At 40.0% G+C, this 14,701-nt stretch overlaps 2 protein-coding genes across 2 annotated transcripts in view; both read right to left on the bottom strand.

The window, feature by feature from the left end:
• OC90 (otoconin 90) overlaps positions 1–7,490 on the bottom strand; it is a 21,689-nt gene extending 14,199 nt beyond the window's left edge. Inside the window, exons 1-4 of the mRNA XM_008935937.1 lie at positions 7,445–7,490; positions 4,119–4,184; positions 3,842–3,901; positions 3,415–3,589 (exon numbers count right to left, since the gene is read on the bottom strand). Coding sequence (XP_008934185.1) covers positions 3,415–3,589; positions 3,842–3,901; positions 4,119–4,184; positions 7,445–7,490 — 347 coding nt within the window. The remainder of the gene's footprint in view (positions 1–3,414; positions 3,590–3,841; positions 3,902–4,118; positions 4,185–7,444) is intronic.
• Positions 7,491–12,871: 5,381 nt separating this feature from the next.
• HHLA1 (HERV-H LTR-associating 1) overlaps positions 12,872–14,701 on the bottom strand; it is a 20,154-nt gene continuing 18,324 nt past the window's right edge. Inside the window, exons 11-13 of the mRNA XM_008936158.1 lie at positions 13,558–13,714; positions 13,138–13,220; positions 12,872–12,915 (exon numbers count right to left, since the gene is read on the bottom strand). Coding sequence (XP_008934406.1) covers positions 12,872–12,915; positions 13,138–13,220; positions 13,558–13,714 — 284 coding nt within the window. The remainder of the gene's footprint in view (positions 12,916–13,137; positions 13,221–13,557; positions 13,715–14,701) is intronic.

Here is a 14,701-nt window from a genome sequence, read left to right as displayed (position 1 = left end):
GAAGCATGCCTGCACTGATCAGGACAGGGAGCAACCACCCGCCCTTTGCAGGCTCCCCTCTAGGCTATGCATTCACTTTCTCACTTCCTATACTAATTTAATATTTAATCACTTACTATATTAATAAATAATTATTACAATATTTAATTTGCCCTTGCAACAAGGGAAGCAGTCCAAGTCCTAGCCACAGTCAGACTTTTGACTCAGTGAAAGACACCAGTGATGAGATTTGCTTAGGTTGCCAGCAGCTGTTCAGAGCTCATGAGTAGCATTATCCCAGCTAATGAAGTTTCAAAGCCCAATTTCTTGCACTCCAGTGTCTCTGCTGCCTGTTAGTGTTTTTACTCCCTGCTGTAACCTCATCTAGGAGACTGCAGGAATGTATTGAAGAGAGGTGAGGGCAAACAGCATGCAACAGGGTGGCCCCGGTGGTCCCTCCACACCTCAAACACGGCTGTGCCACGTGTCAGACATGAGGCTGAAGTTTGAAGGCTCCATCAGGAACAGGGTTTTAAACAAATAGTTGATGAAATGTCTCGAGATCCAATCCTGTCTCTGCCTCATGTCCAGTGAGGTGCCAGCACCTGAAAGCTCCTCTAACTACATAATCAGTCTAATACAAACTCCCTGCAGTTCTTGTTTGTTTGGGGAATCACAATTACATCGATGTTTACAGCAACAGCTAATCAGAAAATTTACTTGCTTTCCTTTTGTAAGCAGAGGATTGTAAAATGTGGATTGTGCTCAGGGCATACTTCTCTTTCTCCATGGACAATGGGGGACATCTGGCCTCCTAATTTAGGTACAGCTAGCCACTCTGGGAAATGGGAAAAGTTTGAGCTTACAGACAGAAACATTTTTCCAATGCCTTAAAATGCTACAATGAGATGTCCACCCTTTTTTATGGAACAGAAATGTCAGTGATAAAATCCAACATATGCAAAACTAGTTTCTAAGAAGTAAAGGTAATGAAACAATTGCAGCACTGTGGGAGCCATGTCTGAGAAAGACATCTAGCAGCCACCTGTTTGCAGGTTCTCTTAAACCAGGAGCGTATCTGTGTCAGTGGCAAAGCGTAATCAGTCTCCACTTACTGCAAACTGCAGTGGGGTCACCATGCTGCTGAAGTGCTGGGGTTAAACCCCCAGCCCCAAATGAGGCTTGCCATAGGGCTGACATCCACAACCAGGCAAGAAAGACCCTCCTGATTGGTTTTCACCCAAGCTCTGGCCAGCCTTGGGTGGGAACTGATGAGGAGATCACCACCAGGTGCCCCCACCTTACACATTAACTTGGAGGTGGGGCAAGAAGCCACCTCTGTAAGAGCTGACTCTGCTTGCAGTAGGGTTGGGAGGTTTGGCTGTGTATCTGTTGTGTGAGGATTCTGGTTATTGGAAGGGCTCCCTGACTCTTCATGGCAAGTGGAGTTTCCAGGATGGTACAACATAATCACAAATCTCTCTTTGGGAAAATCCTACATAAAATCCTACATAACTGGACTCCTTGTCTGGCTGGTTCCATCTCCCATGGAACCTTGGAACATCTTCCTTGGCCAGCTTGTTCCCTTCTGCACATCCTGTGTTGTGAGTGAATACATTGGTCTATTCATTCCTCCAGTGGTGGGCCACCTTGGATCTTTGGTGTATGATTTAAGAGTAGAGGTAGGACTATGGTTGCTGGTTTGTCCATCAATGATAATATTCTTCCTAGCTGGGCAAGCAGTCAGCAGAAGAACTGCTAAGGAAACCTCACTGCAGGACCACTAATTTGTAAACACAAAGCACTAATTTGTAAACACAAAGTGACTCTGTGGGTATTTCTCAGGACAAAACTTCTGATAGATCCTTTTGCTGTTTCTATATTAATGCTTCTCCACATTAAGATGAAGGTGAGTGAAGGAAAAGCCCAGGTGCTTGGCTCGTTGGGTATCAATGCGTTGAACTGACTCAAGCTCTTGTCTCAGCAAGTCATCGTGATTGTTCAGAGAGCCTTTTGTAACAAGTCCCATGGATTTTTTTTCCAGTAGCAGGGTTAGATCTTTGTTTTCTGAGCCATCCTGTGCTGGAAAGAGGATGGATTAATTTTCACCTACCTATAGGCCTTAGCCCTTTCTGAGCTGTTGCTGTCTTCACTCAGGGAATGAATACATTACATTGTTGGAAAAAACCTTTTTCTACTTACACATGGATGGATCTTGATTCTCTTTGAATTTCTTATCACATCTTCTGCCAGCACAAGTGAACAAAGATTGTCCTGGCCTAAGATTACATGATTTTTTCACTAGCTTGCTCAGGGTCTGGGGCAATATCCCTCCAAACCACAGACTGGAGTTTGGATATTTTTGTCCCTGATGCTTGGTATTAGAAAAACCATTGAGCTATACTGTTTTTCTCTCTGCTTGGATGTTCCAATGTCTTACAAACTCTGTATGTACACAGGTATTCAAGTCAAGATCTACTCAACCTCATACCTGCCAACTGAAGTCATATTTAGCCGTAATCTGATTCTTTTAATGCTCAAACCCACCTCAGATGCCAACATTTTTATTATAGCCCACAATGAGGTTACATTGCTGACATATTAGCTCCCAATACCAACAGTTTGGTAAGATAGCAAGCCCACTAAATTGCTCAGATTAATGCTTTCCTACTCACCTAACTAACAGGCCCTCTAGTTTTTTGCACCAATTTAAATGTGAGACAGAATTCCCCAGTACTAAGAAATTAATGATTTTTTTGTTTGGGTTTTTGTTTTCTTTTCTTGTGTTTTTTTTTTTCTTTCCCACAAAGATCTGTTCAGAATTCAGAGACCTCTGGGTAAGATATGTCAAGGAGATGGGTATGGTGTTTACTTGTTTATTGCATTAGTGGCCACTCCTTGCAACCAGTTTAAAGCAGCTGTGCCACTGGAGTTGCACTGGTGGCATTATACTCAGGTGTGAGGGACTCAGCTTGTATCTGTAGGGTGGGACTGTCTCTCCATATGAAGTGTGGGGAAATAAAGACACCCTAAACTCTGAGAAAAAAAAGAAGCAAGTGGATCATTACATGCTGTAGGTTATGACTACTTTGACTTCATCTGGTTTTAAGTTCTGCTGTAAGGCCCTTGGTACAGGATGTTGGCCCAGCAAAAAGATAGTCCTCACCAGCAGGTAGGACTATACAGGACAGGGCTGATAAACCAGAGCTGAAGTTATCTTTGGCAGGTCATATCAGACATTTATGTTGCAAGTGAGTGATGATTAGATTAAACAGACCTGGATGGTGTGGTATTCACTTATCCTCTGAATAAATCCTCTGTTTTTTTACAGCTGTCCTTAAATCATTTAGGCAAGTGTTATGCACTGGGTCATCAGAGCATGAGGGCACAGACAGCACGTCGGGGCAGAAGAAGAATGTCATGTGTAAGACTTACTCATCAGCTTCATCCACAGGGAGCCCTTCCAGCTCAAACCTGCAAGAGCAACCGTAGTCTTCAAAATCCCTGGGGCAAAAGCCAGTAACACACTTCATTTTGTTCACAAAGTTGAGCAGGGCAGGGAAGTTGGTGAAGATGGACTGTAACCAGGTGAAGTGAGAACCCAGGCAGTCTGGAAAGAGAAGAGCCACAAAATGTCTGGTAAGTGGAGGTGAGCCAGGTGTGGGTCACACATGGGTGGTATTTGCATGGACTCAGAGCCTAAACAAGGCAGAGATGTTGGGCAATGCTTGACATTCAGCACTATAATAGTCTTTGGGGAAATCTACAGCCTCAAAAGTCTGTGATGCTTTTCAATGCATACAAAAGCAAACTCCTTGGGATCTGTATTCAGTGCTCAAGTACAACTGGAACACATACTTACCAAAAAATAATGCAACACTTTCCACATTTTGAAAGACTCCATTGAGTAATGTGGCATTGTCTAAATGAAAAAATAAACAAACCAGATTTTTTTTTTTTTAAAAAGTAAACAACAAGCAATATCCCCAGACTGCCCCTGGTCTCGCTTCAGTTGTTAAACCATTTAGAGATAAGAATTACTATTAGCTAACAACACAATTCCCTGCAATGCTTCTGGAGTGCATATGATCCCCCACTGCCACCAGTGTTGTAGAAAGTAAAGCTTATACCATTCTTACTCAAGAATCTTTCAGGTGTGTTAAGAAGCTCTGGCAGAAATGCTGGCGGCTCCAACTCTTGGCCACCTACTGCAGTAAACAAATTTGAGAAGAAAAATATTTTAAAAGACCAAACCAAAGAAGACCACAACAAATACTTCATTATGACACAGACACTGCAGGCACTTTGAACACCTTCCTATACTAGCAAGCTGATTTATGAAACACTTGCTAAGCTTTGTCTGCACCCAGAAAAGCCCAGAAGCATACTGGTAAGTCTCATTAGCATCAGATTAAAAGTCAGTCTTCTGTTAAACAGAGCTATTGCTACTGAGGATGTGCTGAACCATGTGTATTCCTGTGCTCTCCTGAGCAGTAGCACTTACCGTGATAAATAATACAATTGTATAAAATTGTTTTAGTTGCCCAACTAATTTTATTGTCCCAAATGTTTGTATCCTGTAACCCTGTGCTCTTTACTTAGTTGGTCAAGAAGTTTGGCTTTTCTGAGCCCCTATTGCCTTGTTGCCTCTCTTCCTATCACTATTTCTTTCTTCAGTTAATTACCTCTTTTTGCTTTTGAAGGTGTGTTTTGCCTGTGTGGTATATTTTCCACACTTTTGTTTTGTTTGCAATGTCCAGAATCGGTAAAATCTAATCCTTTTTGTCTCCCTTCCCATCTTCTTTTTCCTTGTTCTTATCTTTTTCTTTTTGCAGCAGGCCCAAGGGGAAGGGACTGCTTTCTACAAACCAGAGAAGGTCTGATAAAGGCTGGCCTTTTCACAGGACTGGAACAAGTCTGTTGAAAGCTTGACAGCCATGAGGAACTCAGATTCAAACAAAATAATGGTGTGCCTTGCAAAACAAATAGCATTGAATGCTCTGTATTTGTAGACATGCTTGCTAAAGAAAAACTGCTCTTTGTTTTCCGGCTTAAAGCCTGTCTTTCCTCTGCAATGGCAAACACTCTTCCCCCAAACCATGTTCTGTCAAGTGCATCTAGAGCCAGGTTTTGACACACTCCATAACACCATGGCTCAAACTCCGTGTCTGTTGATGAATAACCATTGATCATTCAATCCCTTCAGCAAAAATCTGGAAAACATGAAAATCCCATTGAGTTGAAATGAGAGAGAGGAGGCAATTGATAAGGTCATACGACAGAACTGCTGGATGTTGTGATTGCTCCAGCTTCCTTCACTTGCATTTAGTTCTCAGCAGACTTAATTTGCACACACCCAACTAACACACAAATGTTTGAAGCTCCCCTGGAGACAAATCTCTACTACAGCAGCTTGGTAAAGCTTTGGTACTTCTAATTCTCTTATTATGAAGAAGGATTTTTCTAATTGTCACTAAGGCAAGATCAATGAACCAAAGTTTGCTAACAAGCTTGCTTCATTTCGTTTATACTGTGGGGAAAGGGACAAAGACAAAATATTTTCTGGATAAACTATTCTCTCTTCTTCTTTTGCTGTCATGTCTTTTGGAGCTGTTGGTCCTATGCCGTTCCTTGTACAGCCTCTGAAAGACTGTACTACAAAAACCAATCCCTTAAATCTCAGAAGACACTGGGGAGGCCAACCTCTCTCGCTTGTCTCCAAAACCTGTTAAATGATTTGGCACATGTCCTGATGAGAATTCTATGATGTGTCAGCTCTCGGGCTTTCCAGGTCTATACCTCATCCACAGGATTTCTTTTAACATTCAGATACATGTAAAAATGTTTCTGGACTCTCTCTGTGATGTTGCTTCTCTGACAACACTTTTCTGAAGTGTTATCTGAAAAAAATTACATAAAAAAAAAAAAAAACAACCAGCAGTGCACCTCTAGTTCTTTGAAAAAAATTACATAAAAAAAAAAAAACCAACCAGCAGAGCACCTCTAGTTCTTTGTTGGTTTTTTTGTTGTTGTTTTTTTAATTGTGGCTAATTAGAATGTCATAATATAGGACACAGTCATTACAATCCTTGGGGAGCAAAACCTTGATTGTGCTGGGAAAAGTCAGAGTGCAGCAAACCCAACCTATTTGATTTATTCAAGGTCAATCACGTTAGCTGCTCACAAAGATGCTAGTTCATGCACAGATAGTTGCTCTAGTCCCAAAGCAGAGATCTGCAGAATAGATCCCACATGAATATAAATCAATAATTCTCTCCAAACCTAAAGCCAGTAACATTTTAAATCTTTGTGCTCAGATTCTGCTTATCTGGGGGAAAAGAATCTAAAAACTGTGGCACAGCCTTTTGAGTTTTGGGAACAAAATCTCTTTAAAGAGTTATGTCAGAAAAATTTGAGTGTCCCTATATTTTTTTAGTGCACTAGGCATTCTTAATATATAGTCCCTTTTACATCTGGAGACTTAAATACCCCTTTATTTTTTATGAATAAGCACTGTAGGTATTTTGGCATTCTCTATCACTGCACTGGGATATGCTAATACTCTTACTGATTTCTATTCATACAGTAGCAGTCCTAAGGTTCAGCTTCAGCAACATATTTTAGCCCATGTGTGTCATGTTAGACCTGCTTCTTTACTCACTTGTAATGCAAACAGCCCCCTAGAGGAGAGGCAACTGCTGAAGATGAAGTAGGATGGTGCAGAATTTTTTCTGTGCCAAGGTGCTGAGCTTTCTTTTGCCTTTGGGAATAACCCCAAGGAGCAACCAGAAATGATGTTAGATCACCTAAAAGTCATCTTTTCACCTGAACACTGCTACTGTTAATGGCATTCCCACGCAGTGCAGGGACTGTAGAAATTTGAAAAGTTTGCCCATCCCTGTCACTGAGAAGCTCATTCACCCATGACAGTAAAATCTAGAGAATTAGACAAGGGAAAGAAACCTAGTAAATAGGTAAATAGTAAATACATAGTAAAATTTGGAGGAGGAGCTGTAGCTGAAATTGAGTTATATTTCATGATGCAGAATGATTTGGAGATTCTAGAAAATACAGACATATTTAATAAATCAAATCTCTTTATATGTACCTTGTTACCTTTTTGGAGTCAAAAGGACTTAAGTAATGACCAAATGCTAGCAGAAAGGAAGTTGTTGGGTTGTTTTTTTTTTGTTGTTGTTAGTTATATTTTTAAGCCCATTCAATGTTTCTTGTTTCACTAGAAGTCCTGATAATAATTAAATTTTTAAGTAGTTCACAGATAAACTTATTAAGTGCATTTGGATGTTGACCAATTAGATCTAAGGGGACGGAAGGGTGCTTCTAAAGGCTTGTTTCTAAATACACATACTTAAAGTAATATTTAGGCATAAATGTCTAACTATGCATATTTAAATAGTATTTAGGCATAAATGTCAAATAATCATAAAAATACATTGCCACTTACCACTGTACAATACCACCGACATAGACAGCAGCAGAATTACAATCATGTTTTATTTAATCCAAAGACAAGAAAAAGTCACAGAGCAGACTGGTGTGCCTGGTGAGTTAAGTACAATGTGAGGCAGAACATTATCTCTTGAATCTGGGAGTGGGAAGACATCAGCTTAAAACAGAGTTCTTTTGTAGCCTGGCCATATTTCTGCTTGATGCAATTCAGTTTTTGTTATTATTATAGTAAATGCACATACTGCAGCAATCATACATCTTATGTATCCTTCAGATTTTACCCATGTCCTCTATAAACCTGAATAACAATATTTATTTTGGTATTGCTTTAGGTGATTTTCACATCTTACTTGATCCAACAGGATGTTTAAACAATTCTTCATGATATGTTTAAATGCAGGTACTGCACTGTTTGAATGCAGTGAAACACTGTGTAAATGAAGAATTTACATACACTTTAATCAGTGCTGAGACTGGTTTAAAGTATCATATATTGTCCTAATGATAAGCACTGCGCTGTTTAGAAATTTTCAGGTTCTGGATGTGCTTGTCCTTACAGAAATGTGTGTAAATAATTCTTCTAAAGCTAAAATCCTTGCACTGGTATTAATTAAATTACAGATAACAGACTGGTTTTGAACTACAGTCACAGTTCACCCTAAATTTAAAATTATTTTCTAAGTAAGTCAGATATGAAGTTTTTTTACACCCAAATAAATGAAAAATTATTTATCTGTTTTCAAATATGTATCTACCGTTGATTATCTACTCCACTAAGGTCAAATATTGCATTTATTTCTATTAAAAAGTCTTGAAATATATAATCAGGAAGTGAGATTATAAATCTAACAGCTCTAATTATTTATAGTCTACTATCCCAAATCTCTTACCTGTACTTTAGCCTACAACTCCACAGTCCCAAATAGCTTGTTCTACATTGTTTTCTCCTGATTTCTGAATTATAGAGTGCATCTAGAAAGCCTTACCTTGAGGAATATTATTCAAAAGCAGATGGATGGAGAACAAATGGATTTCAACAAAGTCAGTACTGAGTTATTTATACCCACTTGGATATATACCTCACCCATGTGATCACTTCCTTTATCAAACCCACTTCAACATTTACTAATTAATTCTTCCATGAGATTCCTTAGAGTCATTATACCCACAGTGTATCTTAGTAATATAGCTCCAGTCATGTAAAGGATCTATACTGAGAAGCCTGTTCTGCAGGTGCATTCACTGTATAGTAACTTTCCCTATTACTCTTGGTTGTAATTAAATAGCAATCATCTCCTTGTTATTAATCACTCACAAAATCTCTGGGGCATGTGAATATGGCTTTAATAGCTTAGTCAGAGGTAGTGTTCAGTGATGAAAGGTGAGTGAAAATTTATACAGCTTTAAACACGGGCATTCCTCAGGGTTGACAAGCCTGCTCTCATCTCTCCACAGTGGCTCTGATCCAAAGCTGGGTGAAATCCAGGGCAAGGTTGAGTCAACGAGCTTTGGGAAGGCTGCTCCCCATTGGGAAGATGTGCTTTCTGCTAGGGTCAAACACAGCTACCCTTCAAAGATGCTGTCATTGAAAGCAAACTGTCCACTGAGTTTTAGCATGTAGAAGTGAGAAGTCTGACAAACTGGGAACTGTAAAATTACATGAACAAAAGGCTTGGCTCCTCCAAGGCCCTGTGAACTTAATTGTTTTAAGAAAGGCCTTTGATACTGTTTCCCCATAAGATCCTCATAGAGGAACTGATGATATATGGGCTGGAGGAACCTAGTGAGGTGGTTTGAAAACTGGCTGAATGGTGGGGCCCAGAGGGTGGTGGCAAGTGATGCAAAGTCTGTTTGGAGGCCAGTGACTAGCAGTGTAAGCCATCTGTCAATACTTGGCCCAGGCTTTCTAACATCTTTGTTAATGACCTAGATGCTGGGGTAGAGTGTGCTCCCAGCAGCTGTGCAGCCATACTGAACTGAGAGGGGTGGATCATACCCCAGAAGGTCATGATGCCATCCAGAGGGATCTTGACAGGGTGGAGAAATGGGCCAACAGGAACTGCATCAACTTCAACAACAATGGAAAAATCCTGTAGCTGGGGATGTACAACCCCATGCACCCCTATATGCTGGTGGCCATCCAGCTGGAAAGTAGCTTGGCAGGAAAGGGCCAAGGTCCTGATGGGTATGACACTGAACTTGAATAAGCAGTGTGCCCTTGCAGCAAAGAAGGCTAAAGGTGTCCTCAGCTGCATTAGGCAAAGTATTGCCTGGAGATCAAGGAAGTGGATCCTTCCCCTCTATTCAGCACTGGTGAGGTCACATCTGGAGTACTGTGTTCAGTTCTGGGCTCCTCAGTATGAGACAGACATGGACAAACTTGAGATAGTCCAAAGAAGGGCCACAAACGTGATTTAGGGGCATCTCTCATATGAGGACAGGCTGAGAAATCTATGACACTTCAGTGTAGAGAAAAGCCTCAAGGGGATTTCATAAATGCCTGTAAAAACCTGAAGGGAGGATGCAGAGGACAGAGCCAGGCTCTTTTCAGTCATACTCGGTGACATGACGAGACAATGGGCACAAACTGAAACACAGGAGGTTCCCTCTGAATATCAGGAAACATTTTTTTTCCTGTGGGGGCAATTGAGCACTGGCACAGGTTGCTCAGATAGGTTGTGGAACCTCTCTCCCATCTCCTCCATTGGTGGTATTCCACAATCATCTGAATATGGCCCTGGGTAATTGGCTCTGGGTGGCCCTCCCTGGGCAGGGGAAGTGGACCAGATGACATCCAGAGGTCCCTTCCAACCTCAATTATTTTGTGATTCTATGTTTCTATATCAATTCATTGCTGACAGGAAAAGCGCAGGGTCCAGCCATACCATATCTGTGACCAGCCCTATCAAAGAATGTCATAGAACATATAGCAGAAGTTATGCCCTAGTCATAAATTGAAAATTGATTTTCATGTGAGTTTTGGTGCTTCCAGTTGGAGTTTCCAGGAATTGTCTAAAGTGTATTTTTATGGCCTTGATGAACATTTTCAGACTGAAAAATCAGAGTGGGCTTGACTGGTGAAGTGCTGGGGTTAAACCCCCAGCCCCAAATGAGGGTTGGTGTATGGATGATGTCCACAACCAGGCAAGAAAGACACTCCTGGTTGGTTTTCTTCCAGGGTCTGGCCAGCATTGGGTGGGAACTGATGAGGAGATCACCATCAGATGCCCCTGCCTTCCACATTAACTTGGAGGTGGGGCAGGAAGCCACCTCTATAAGAGCTGACTCTGCTTGCAGGGAGGTTGGGAGGTTTTTCTGTGTATCTGTTGTGTGAGGATTCTGGCTATTGGAAGGGCTCCCTGACTCTTCATGGCAAGTAGAGTTCCCAGGATGGCACAACAAAATCACAAGTCTCTTTTTGGGAAAATTCTACATAATTGGACTCCTTGTCTAGTTGATTCCATCTTCCAGGGCATGCACTCCCTTCTGCACACAATATGCTGTGGGTGAGTGCATTGACTTGTTCTTCCTTCTGGCACTTTGGTTCTCTGGTGTGTGATGTGGTAACAGAGGGAGGACTTTGGCTGTTGGTTTGTAGGTTGATGATAATATCCTTCCTAGTTGGGCAACTAGTCAGTAGAATAACTGGGCATGGTAATAAATGTGAGTTCTCTGAAGTATTGATGCCACCGTAATTTTTGTACTTCTCCCAAACGTGCACAGAGGTTTTCAGGACTGAACACCCTGGAATATAGAAATGGGGTTTTTTTGGATGGCAGACATTGTGTTCAGTTCTTTCCCAGGCCCTTGCTTTTTCATTCTTTCTCTTAGTTCATAATTTTTCTCATTAATTTTCATTATTCACCTGTGAAAGCCAACCAGTAAGTTTTAAACAAGAAGTCTATGACAAGGTTGTCATTAAGGACAGGTACTATTAATCTTTTATCATCTCCTTCTACTAGTCAGCTGTAACTGCGTGATGCCTCCTAGTTCTCTCCCCATGAACAAGCTTATGCTGGAGCTCTCAGCTCTTTTCAGGACCTGAGAGTGGAGAGGGCTGTGACCTACCCCCAGTGCCAGACACTGCTCAGGCCCACCCTGTCTTTTTATCCAAACCTAAAAAGACCCAGAAAATCAAACTGACTTTAAGATTTTTTTTTTCTTCCCTTATGTCCTTGTTTTCATGTCCACCTTTCTGAGTTCTCAGAAAGCTATGATAAAAATGTAAGAAATAATATAGATTCTTTTAAATCATGTCTTCAGGCTTTAAAATGGTTTTAGGAGATTTAAAAACAGCAGATGTGCAAAGCTGTAATACACTCAGCTTTTCACAGCAGAAGTGATCCCGCCTTGGGTGATGAGAAGTGCTGCAGAGTGAGATCTCTACGCAGTGTTGCAGTACCATGGCCACGTTAATGTTCCAAATCTATACCTTCTCTGTATGGGCATCCCTATTTCTTCCACTGGCCTGACTTTCAGTATCACCTGGCAGCTGTACTAATCCAGTCTCTCCTGCTTTTTGGTATGACAGAAATGCTTCTATCACGCTCTTTGGCACAATAGTGAAATGTATTTTGGAAGAGGGCTGCTGCATCCCATCTCTCCCTGGGAGGAACATTCCTTATGGGGCCATCTTTTTACTTGGTTTTATATTATTTTGAACATATATTTCTCATATTCCTTCAGCAAAATAATGTACACCAGCTGCACTGCAAGTAATATTTTTCAAAAAATATTGATCGTTTGATGTACTTTTAGGTAGTATTATACTGCTGAGTGTAGTAAAATATAACATTGTGCAGTTTGTTTGGTTATTCCTTCCCTTTTTAGAACTGGCTTTTAGTTCACCAGAGGTGCGTATAAGGAAGGAGATAAATCCTGGTGAGCTTACACAAACATATCACAGCTTGTGAATGCAAGAGGTGTGAGCATTTTGCTGGTTGAGCTCTGCACCAGATGAGTTGCTGGAATAGTGGGAGACTTGTGATTTGGAATAATGGATAACCTGCATGCATTTAACACCAGGAAAAAACCCTTCTTGCCTTCAGTATTTCAGGTTGCTTTTAAATTATTTTGTGTTTGTTCATTTTGATCACTTTATCTTAACTATAAATAAAACTAGTACACACTATTTGCATTCCCTAGACATCCATATAACTATCCTTTATAAAATAAAATTTTTAAAAGCCTTTAAATTCTTTTATTGTGGTTACATCACTTGTATAAAATACATCTGTTTTTATACAATATTTTTACAATACCTTGGAGGAAGACGAATTTCTAGGTTAACATCTGGTTAATAGCTTCTCCTGTTACAAATATTTGCAGATAACTTGTTACATACTGATTTTACACTGAGAAATTAAAAAGACAACTAAAACTGTCACCAATCCTCCCATTTGCAGTAAAATTCTTCAGTGCTCTAGACTGATGTACAGATGTTTTTAAGGCATTTTTGTTTTAATGCTGAAAAGACACAAAAGAACTGTTGTCAGAAGAGGTTTTACAAAGAAAATTTTAAAAACACACATGAAGATTGCATAATCTTTGGGCTTAGCCACTTAAAAAAATCATTATCCAATAAAATAGTTATCTGATGAAAGACAGCACATACTCTGAATATCTAAAACTTTTTTGTTATATCTTCATAATTTGGTGTATAGAGAGATAAAAAGAAAATGTACTTACTGTTGGAGTAAGCAACCCTTTTGACTCTTTCACAGACATAACTGGCATTTTTTAAGAACCAGGAATAGTATTCAACACAGTACCTAAAATGTAGTTAAAGTTAGGAGAGTAGTTGCTTGCTATGTTCTATAAGCATAACTGTGTGTATATTATACTGCTAATATTGAGTTTGGAAATAAAAAGTTATCTAATGACATCATTGAGGTCAGAATCTACTTGGAACAATTGAGCTGAGCTTTATTCACTTAGACTGCTAGAAGCCAGATCAGGTATTGATCAGTGCACTGGGGACCCATTTGGGTCTCAGCTAGTAACCACAGACTGCCAAAAATAAGCATCAGTGGTCAAAAATTGTCATTTGAAAAAAGACTGATGGAGTATTTTGAGCAGACAGAGAGAGAAACTACTGCCAGGTTTTACCTCATGGCTTCCTTTCTGGAATATCTTCTCTGACCAACACAGAGGCACAGCTGGAAAAACCTGCAGAGCTCCATCACACAGGGATTGATCTTTTGCACAATAAGAGTGACAGGAGGTGAGGTCACACGGGGCTCTTTGAGGATTGCCTGTGAACACTCTAGGAAAAAATACAGCTCTGAACTAGTTTGAATTCTTGTCCCATTAAATTCCTTGCAATTACTTACCCAGGCTACGAGAAACATGAAGATTAATAAACTCAGGTAGGTATCTTAAAAATCATATCTGAGCAAGGCAGATAATTGAAAACAGCACACAGCCTGGCAGTTGCTTGAATGAAAGCACAAGTATTCTATCCAATTTCTTATTGTTACTCATTTATTATTTAAAACCACATAGCTTTTATTTATCACAAAAGTAAGGAACTCTAAAGATGTAATTTATTTATTGTTACCTGTTTAGGTGGAGGTTCACTTGCCACTGAAGCCTCAGTTTTCCACAGTGCTAAACAAAGAGCAGCACTGTCCACTTATGTTTGATATTTTTTATATACATATGCTAATTTAATGAAAAATTAACTTTCAGTTCCACATGCTTTCCTATACCTACTCTCTAAATCTGAATCCTAGATTAAATATGGCTGAGGTAATAAACAAATAGAGTCTCACTGCTCTCTCTCCATAACTTTTTTTTTTTTTAGCCTCATTAACAAAATAAACATGATTTTTGCGAGGTTCTTTTCGAATATGGCTGAGGTAATAAACAAATAGACTCTCACTGCTCTCTCTCCATAACTATTTTTTTTAGCCTCATTAACAAAACAAACATGATTTTTGCGAGGTTCTTTTCTCTCTGTCCATCTCTGACAGTTTTTTCCCTTCTTGTTTCTAGTGACTTGAATAATCTGCTCATTTCAGCACAATTATTAGGCATCGGTAAGGATCCTCTGGATAAACATGTTCCTACAGATTTCATGAAAATTGACAAGTAACTGGTGGAGAAAAGGTCAGTTTTTCCCTGCACTGAGAGGAGGCTAGAAATAACTTCTCCGTTTTACAATTTGTCTGCCAGGAGCCAGCTGTTTAATCAGTGTTTTTACTCCAACTGACCACCTTTATATTATTTAATTTAAGAAAAATGTAGGGAA

The sequence above is a fragment of the Merops nubicus genome, unplaced genomic scaffold (genome assembly GCF_000691845.1).
Source record: "Merops nubicus isolate BGI_N331 unplaced genomic scaffold, ASM69184v1 scaffold2780, whole genome shotgun sequence".
NCBI lineage: Eukaryota > Metazoa > Chordata > Aves > Coraciiformes > Meropidae > Merops > Merops nubicus.
The sequence above is the reverse complement of the archived record's forward strand: the minus strand, read 5'-3'. Positions and strand labels throughout refer to the sequence as shown.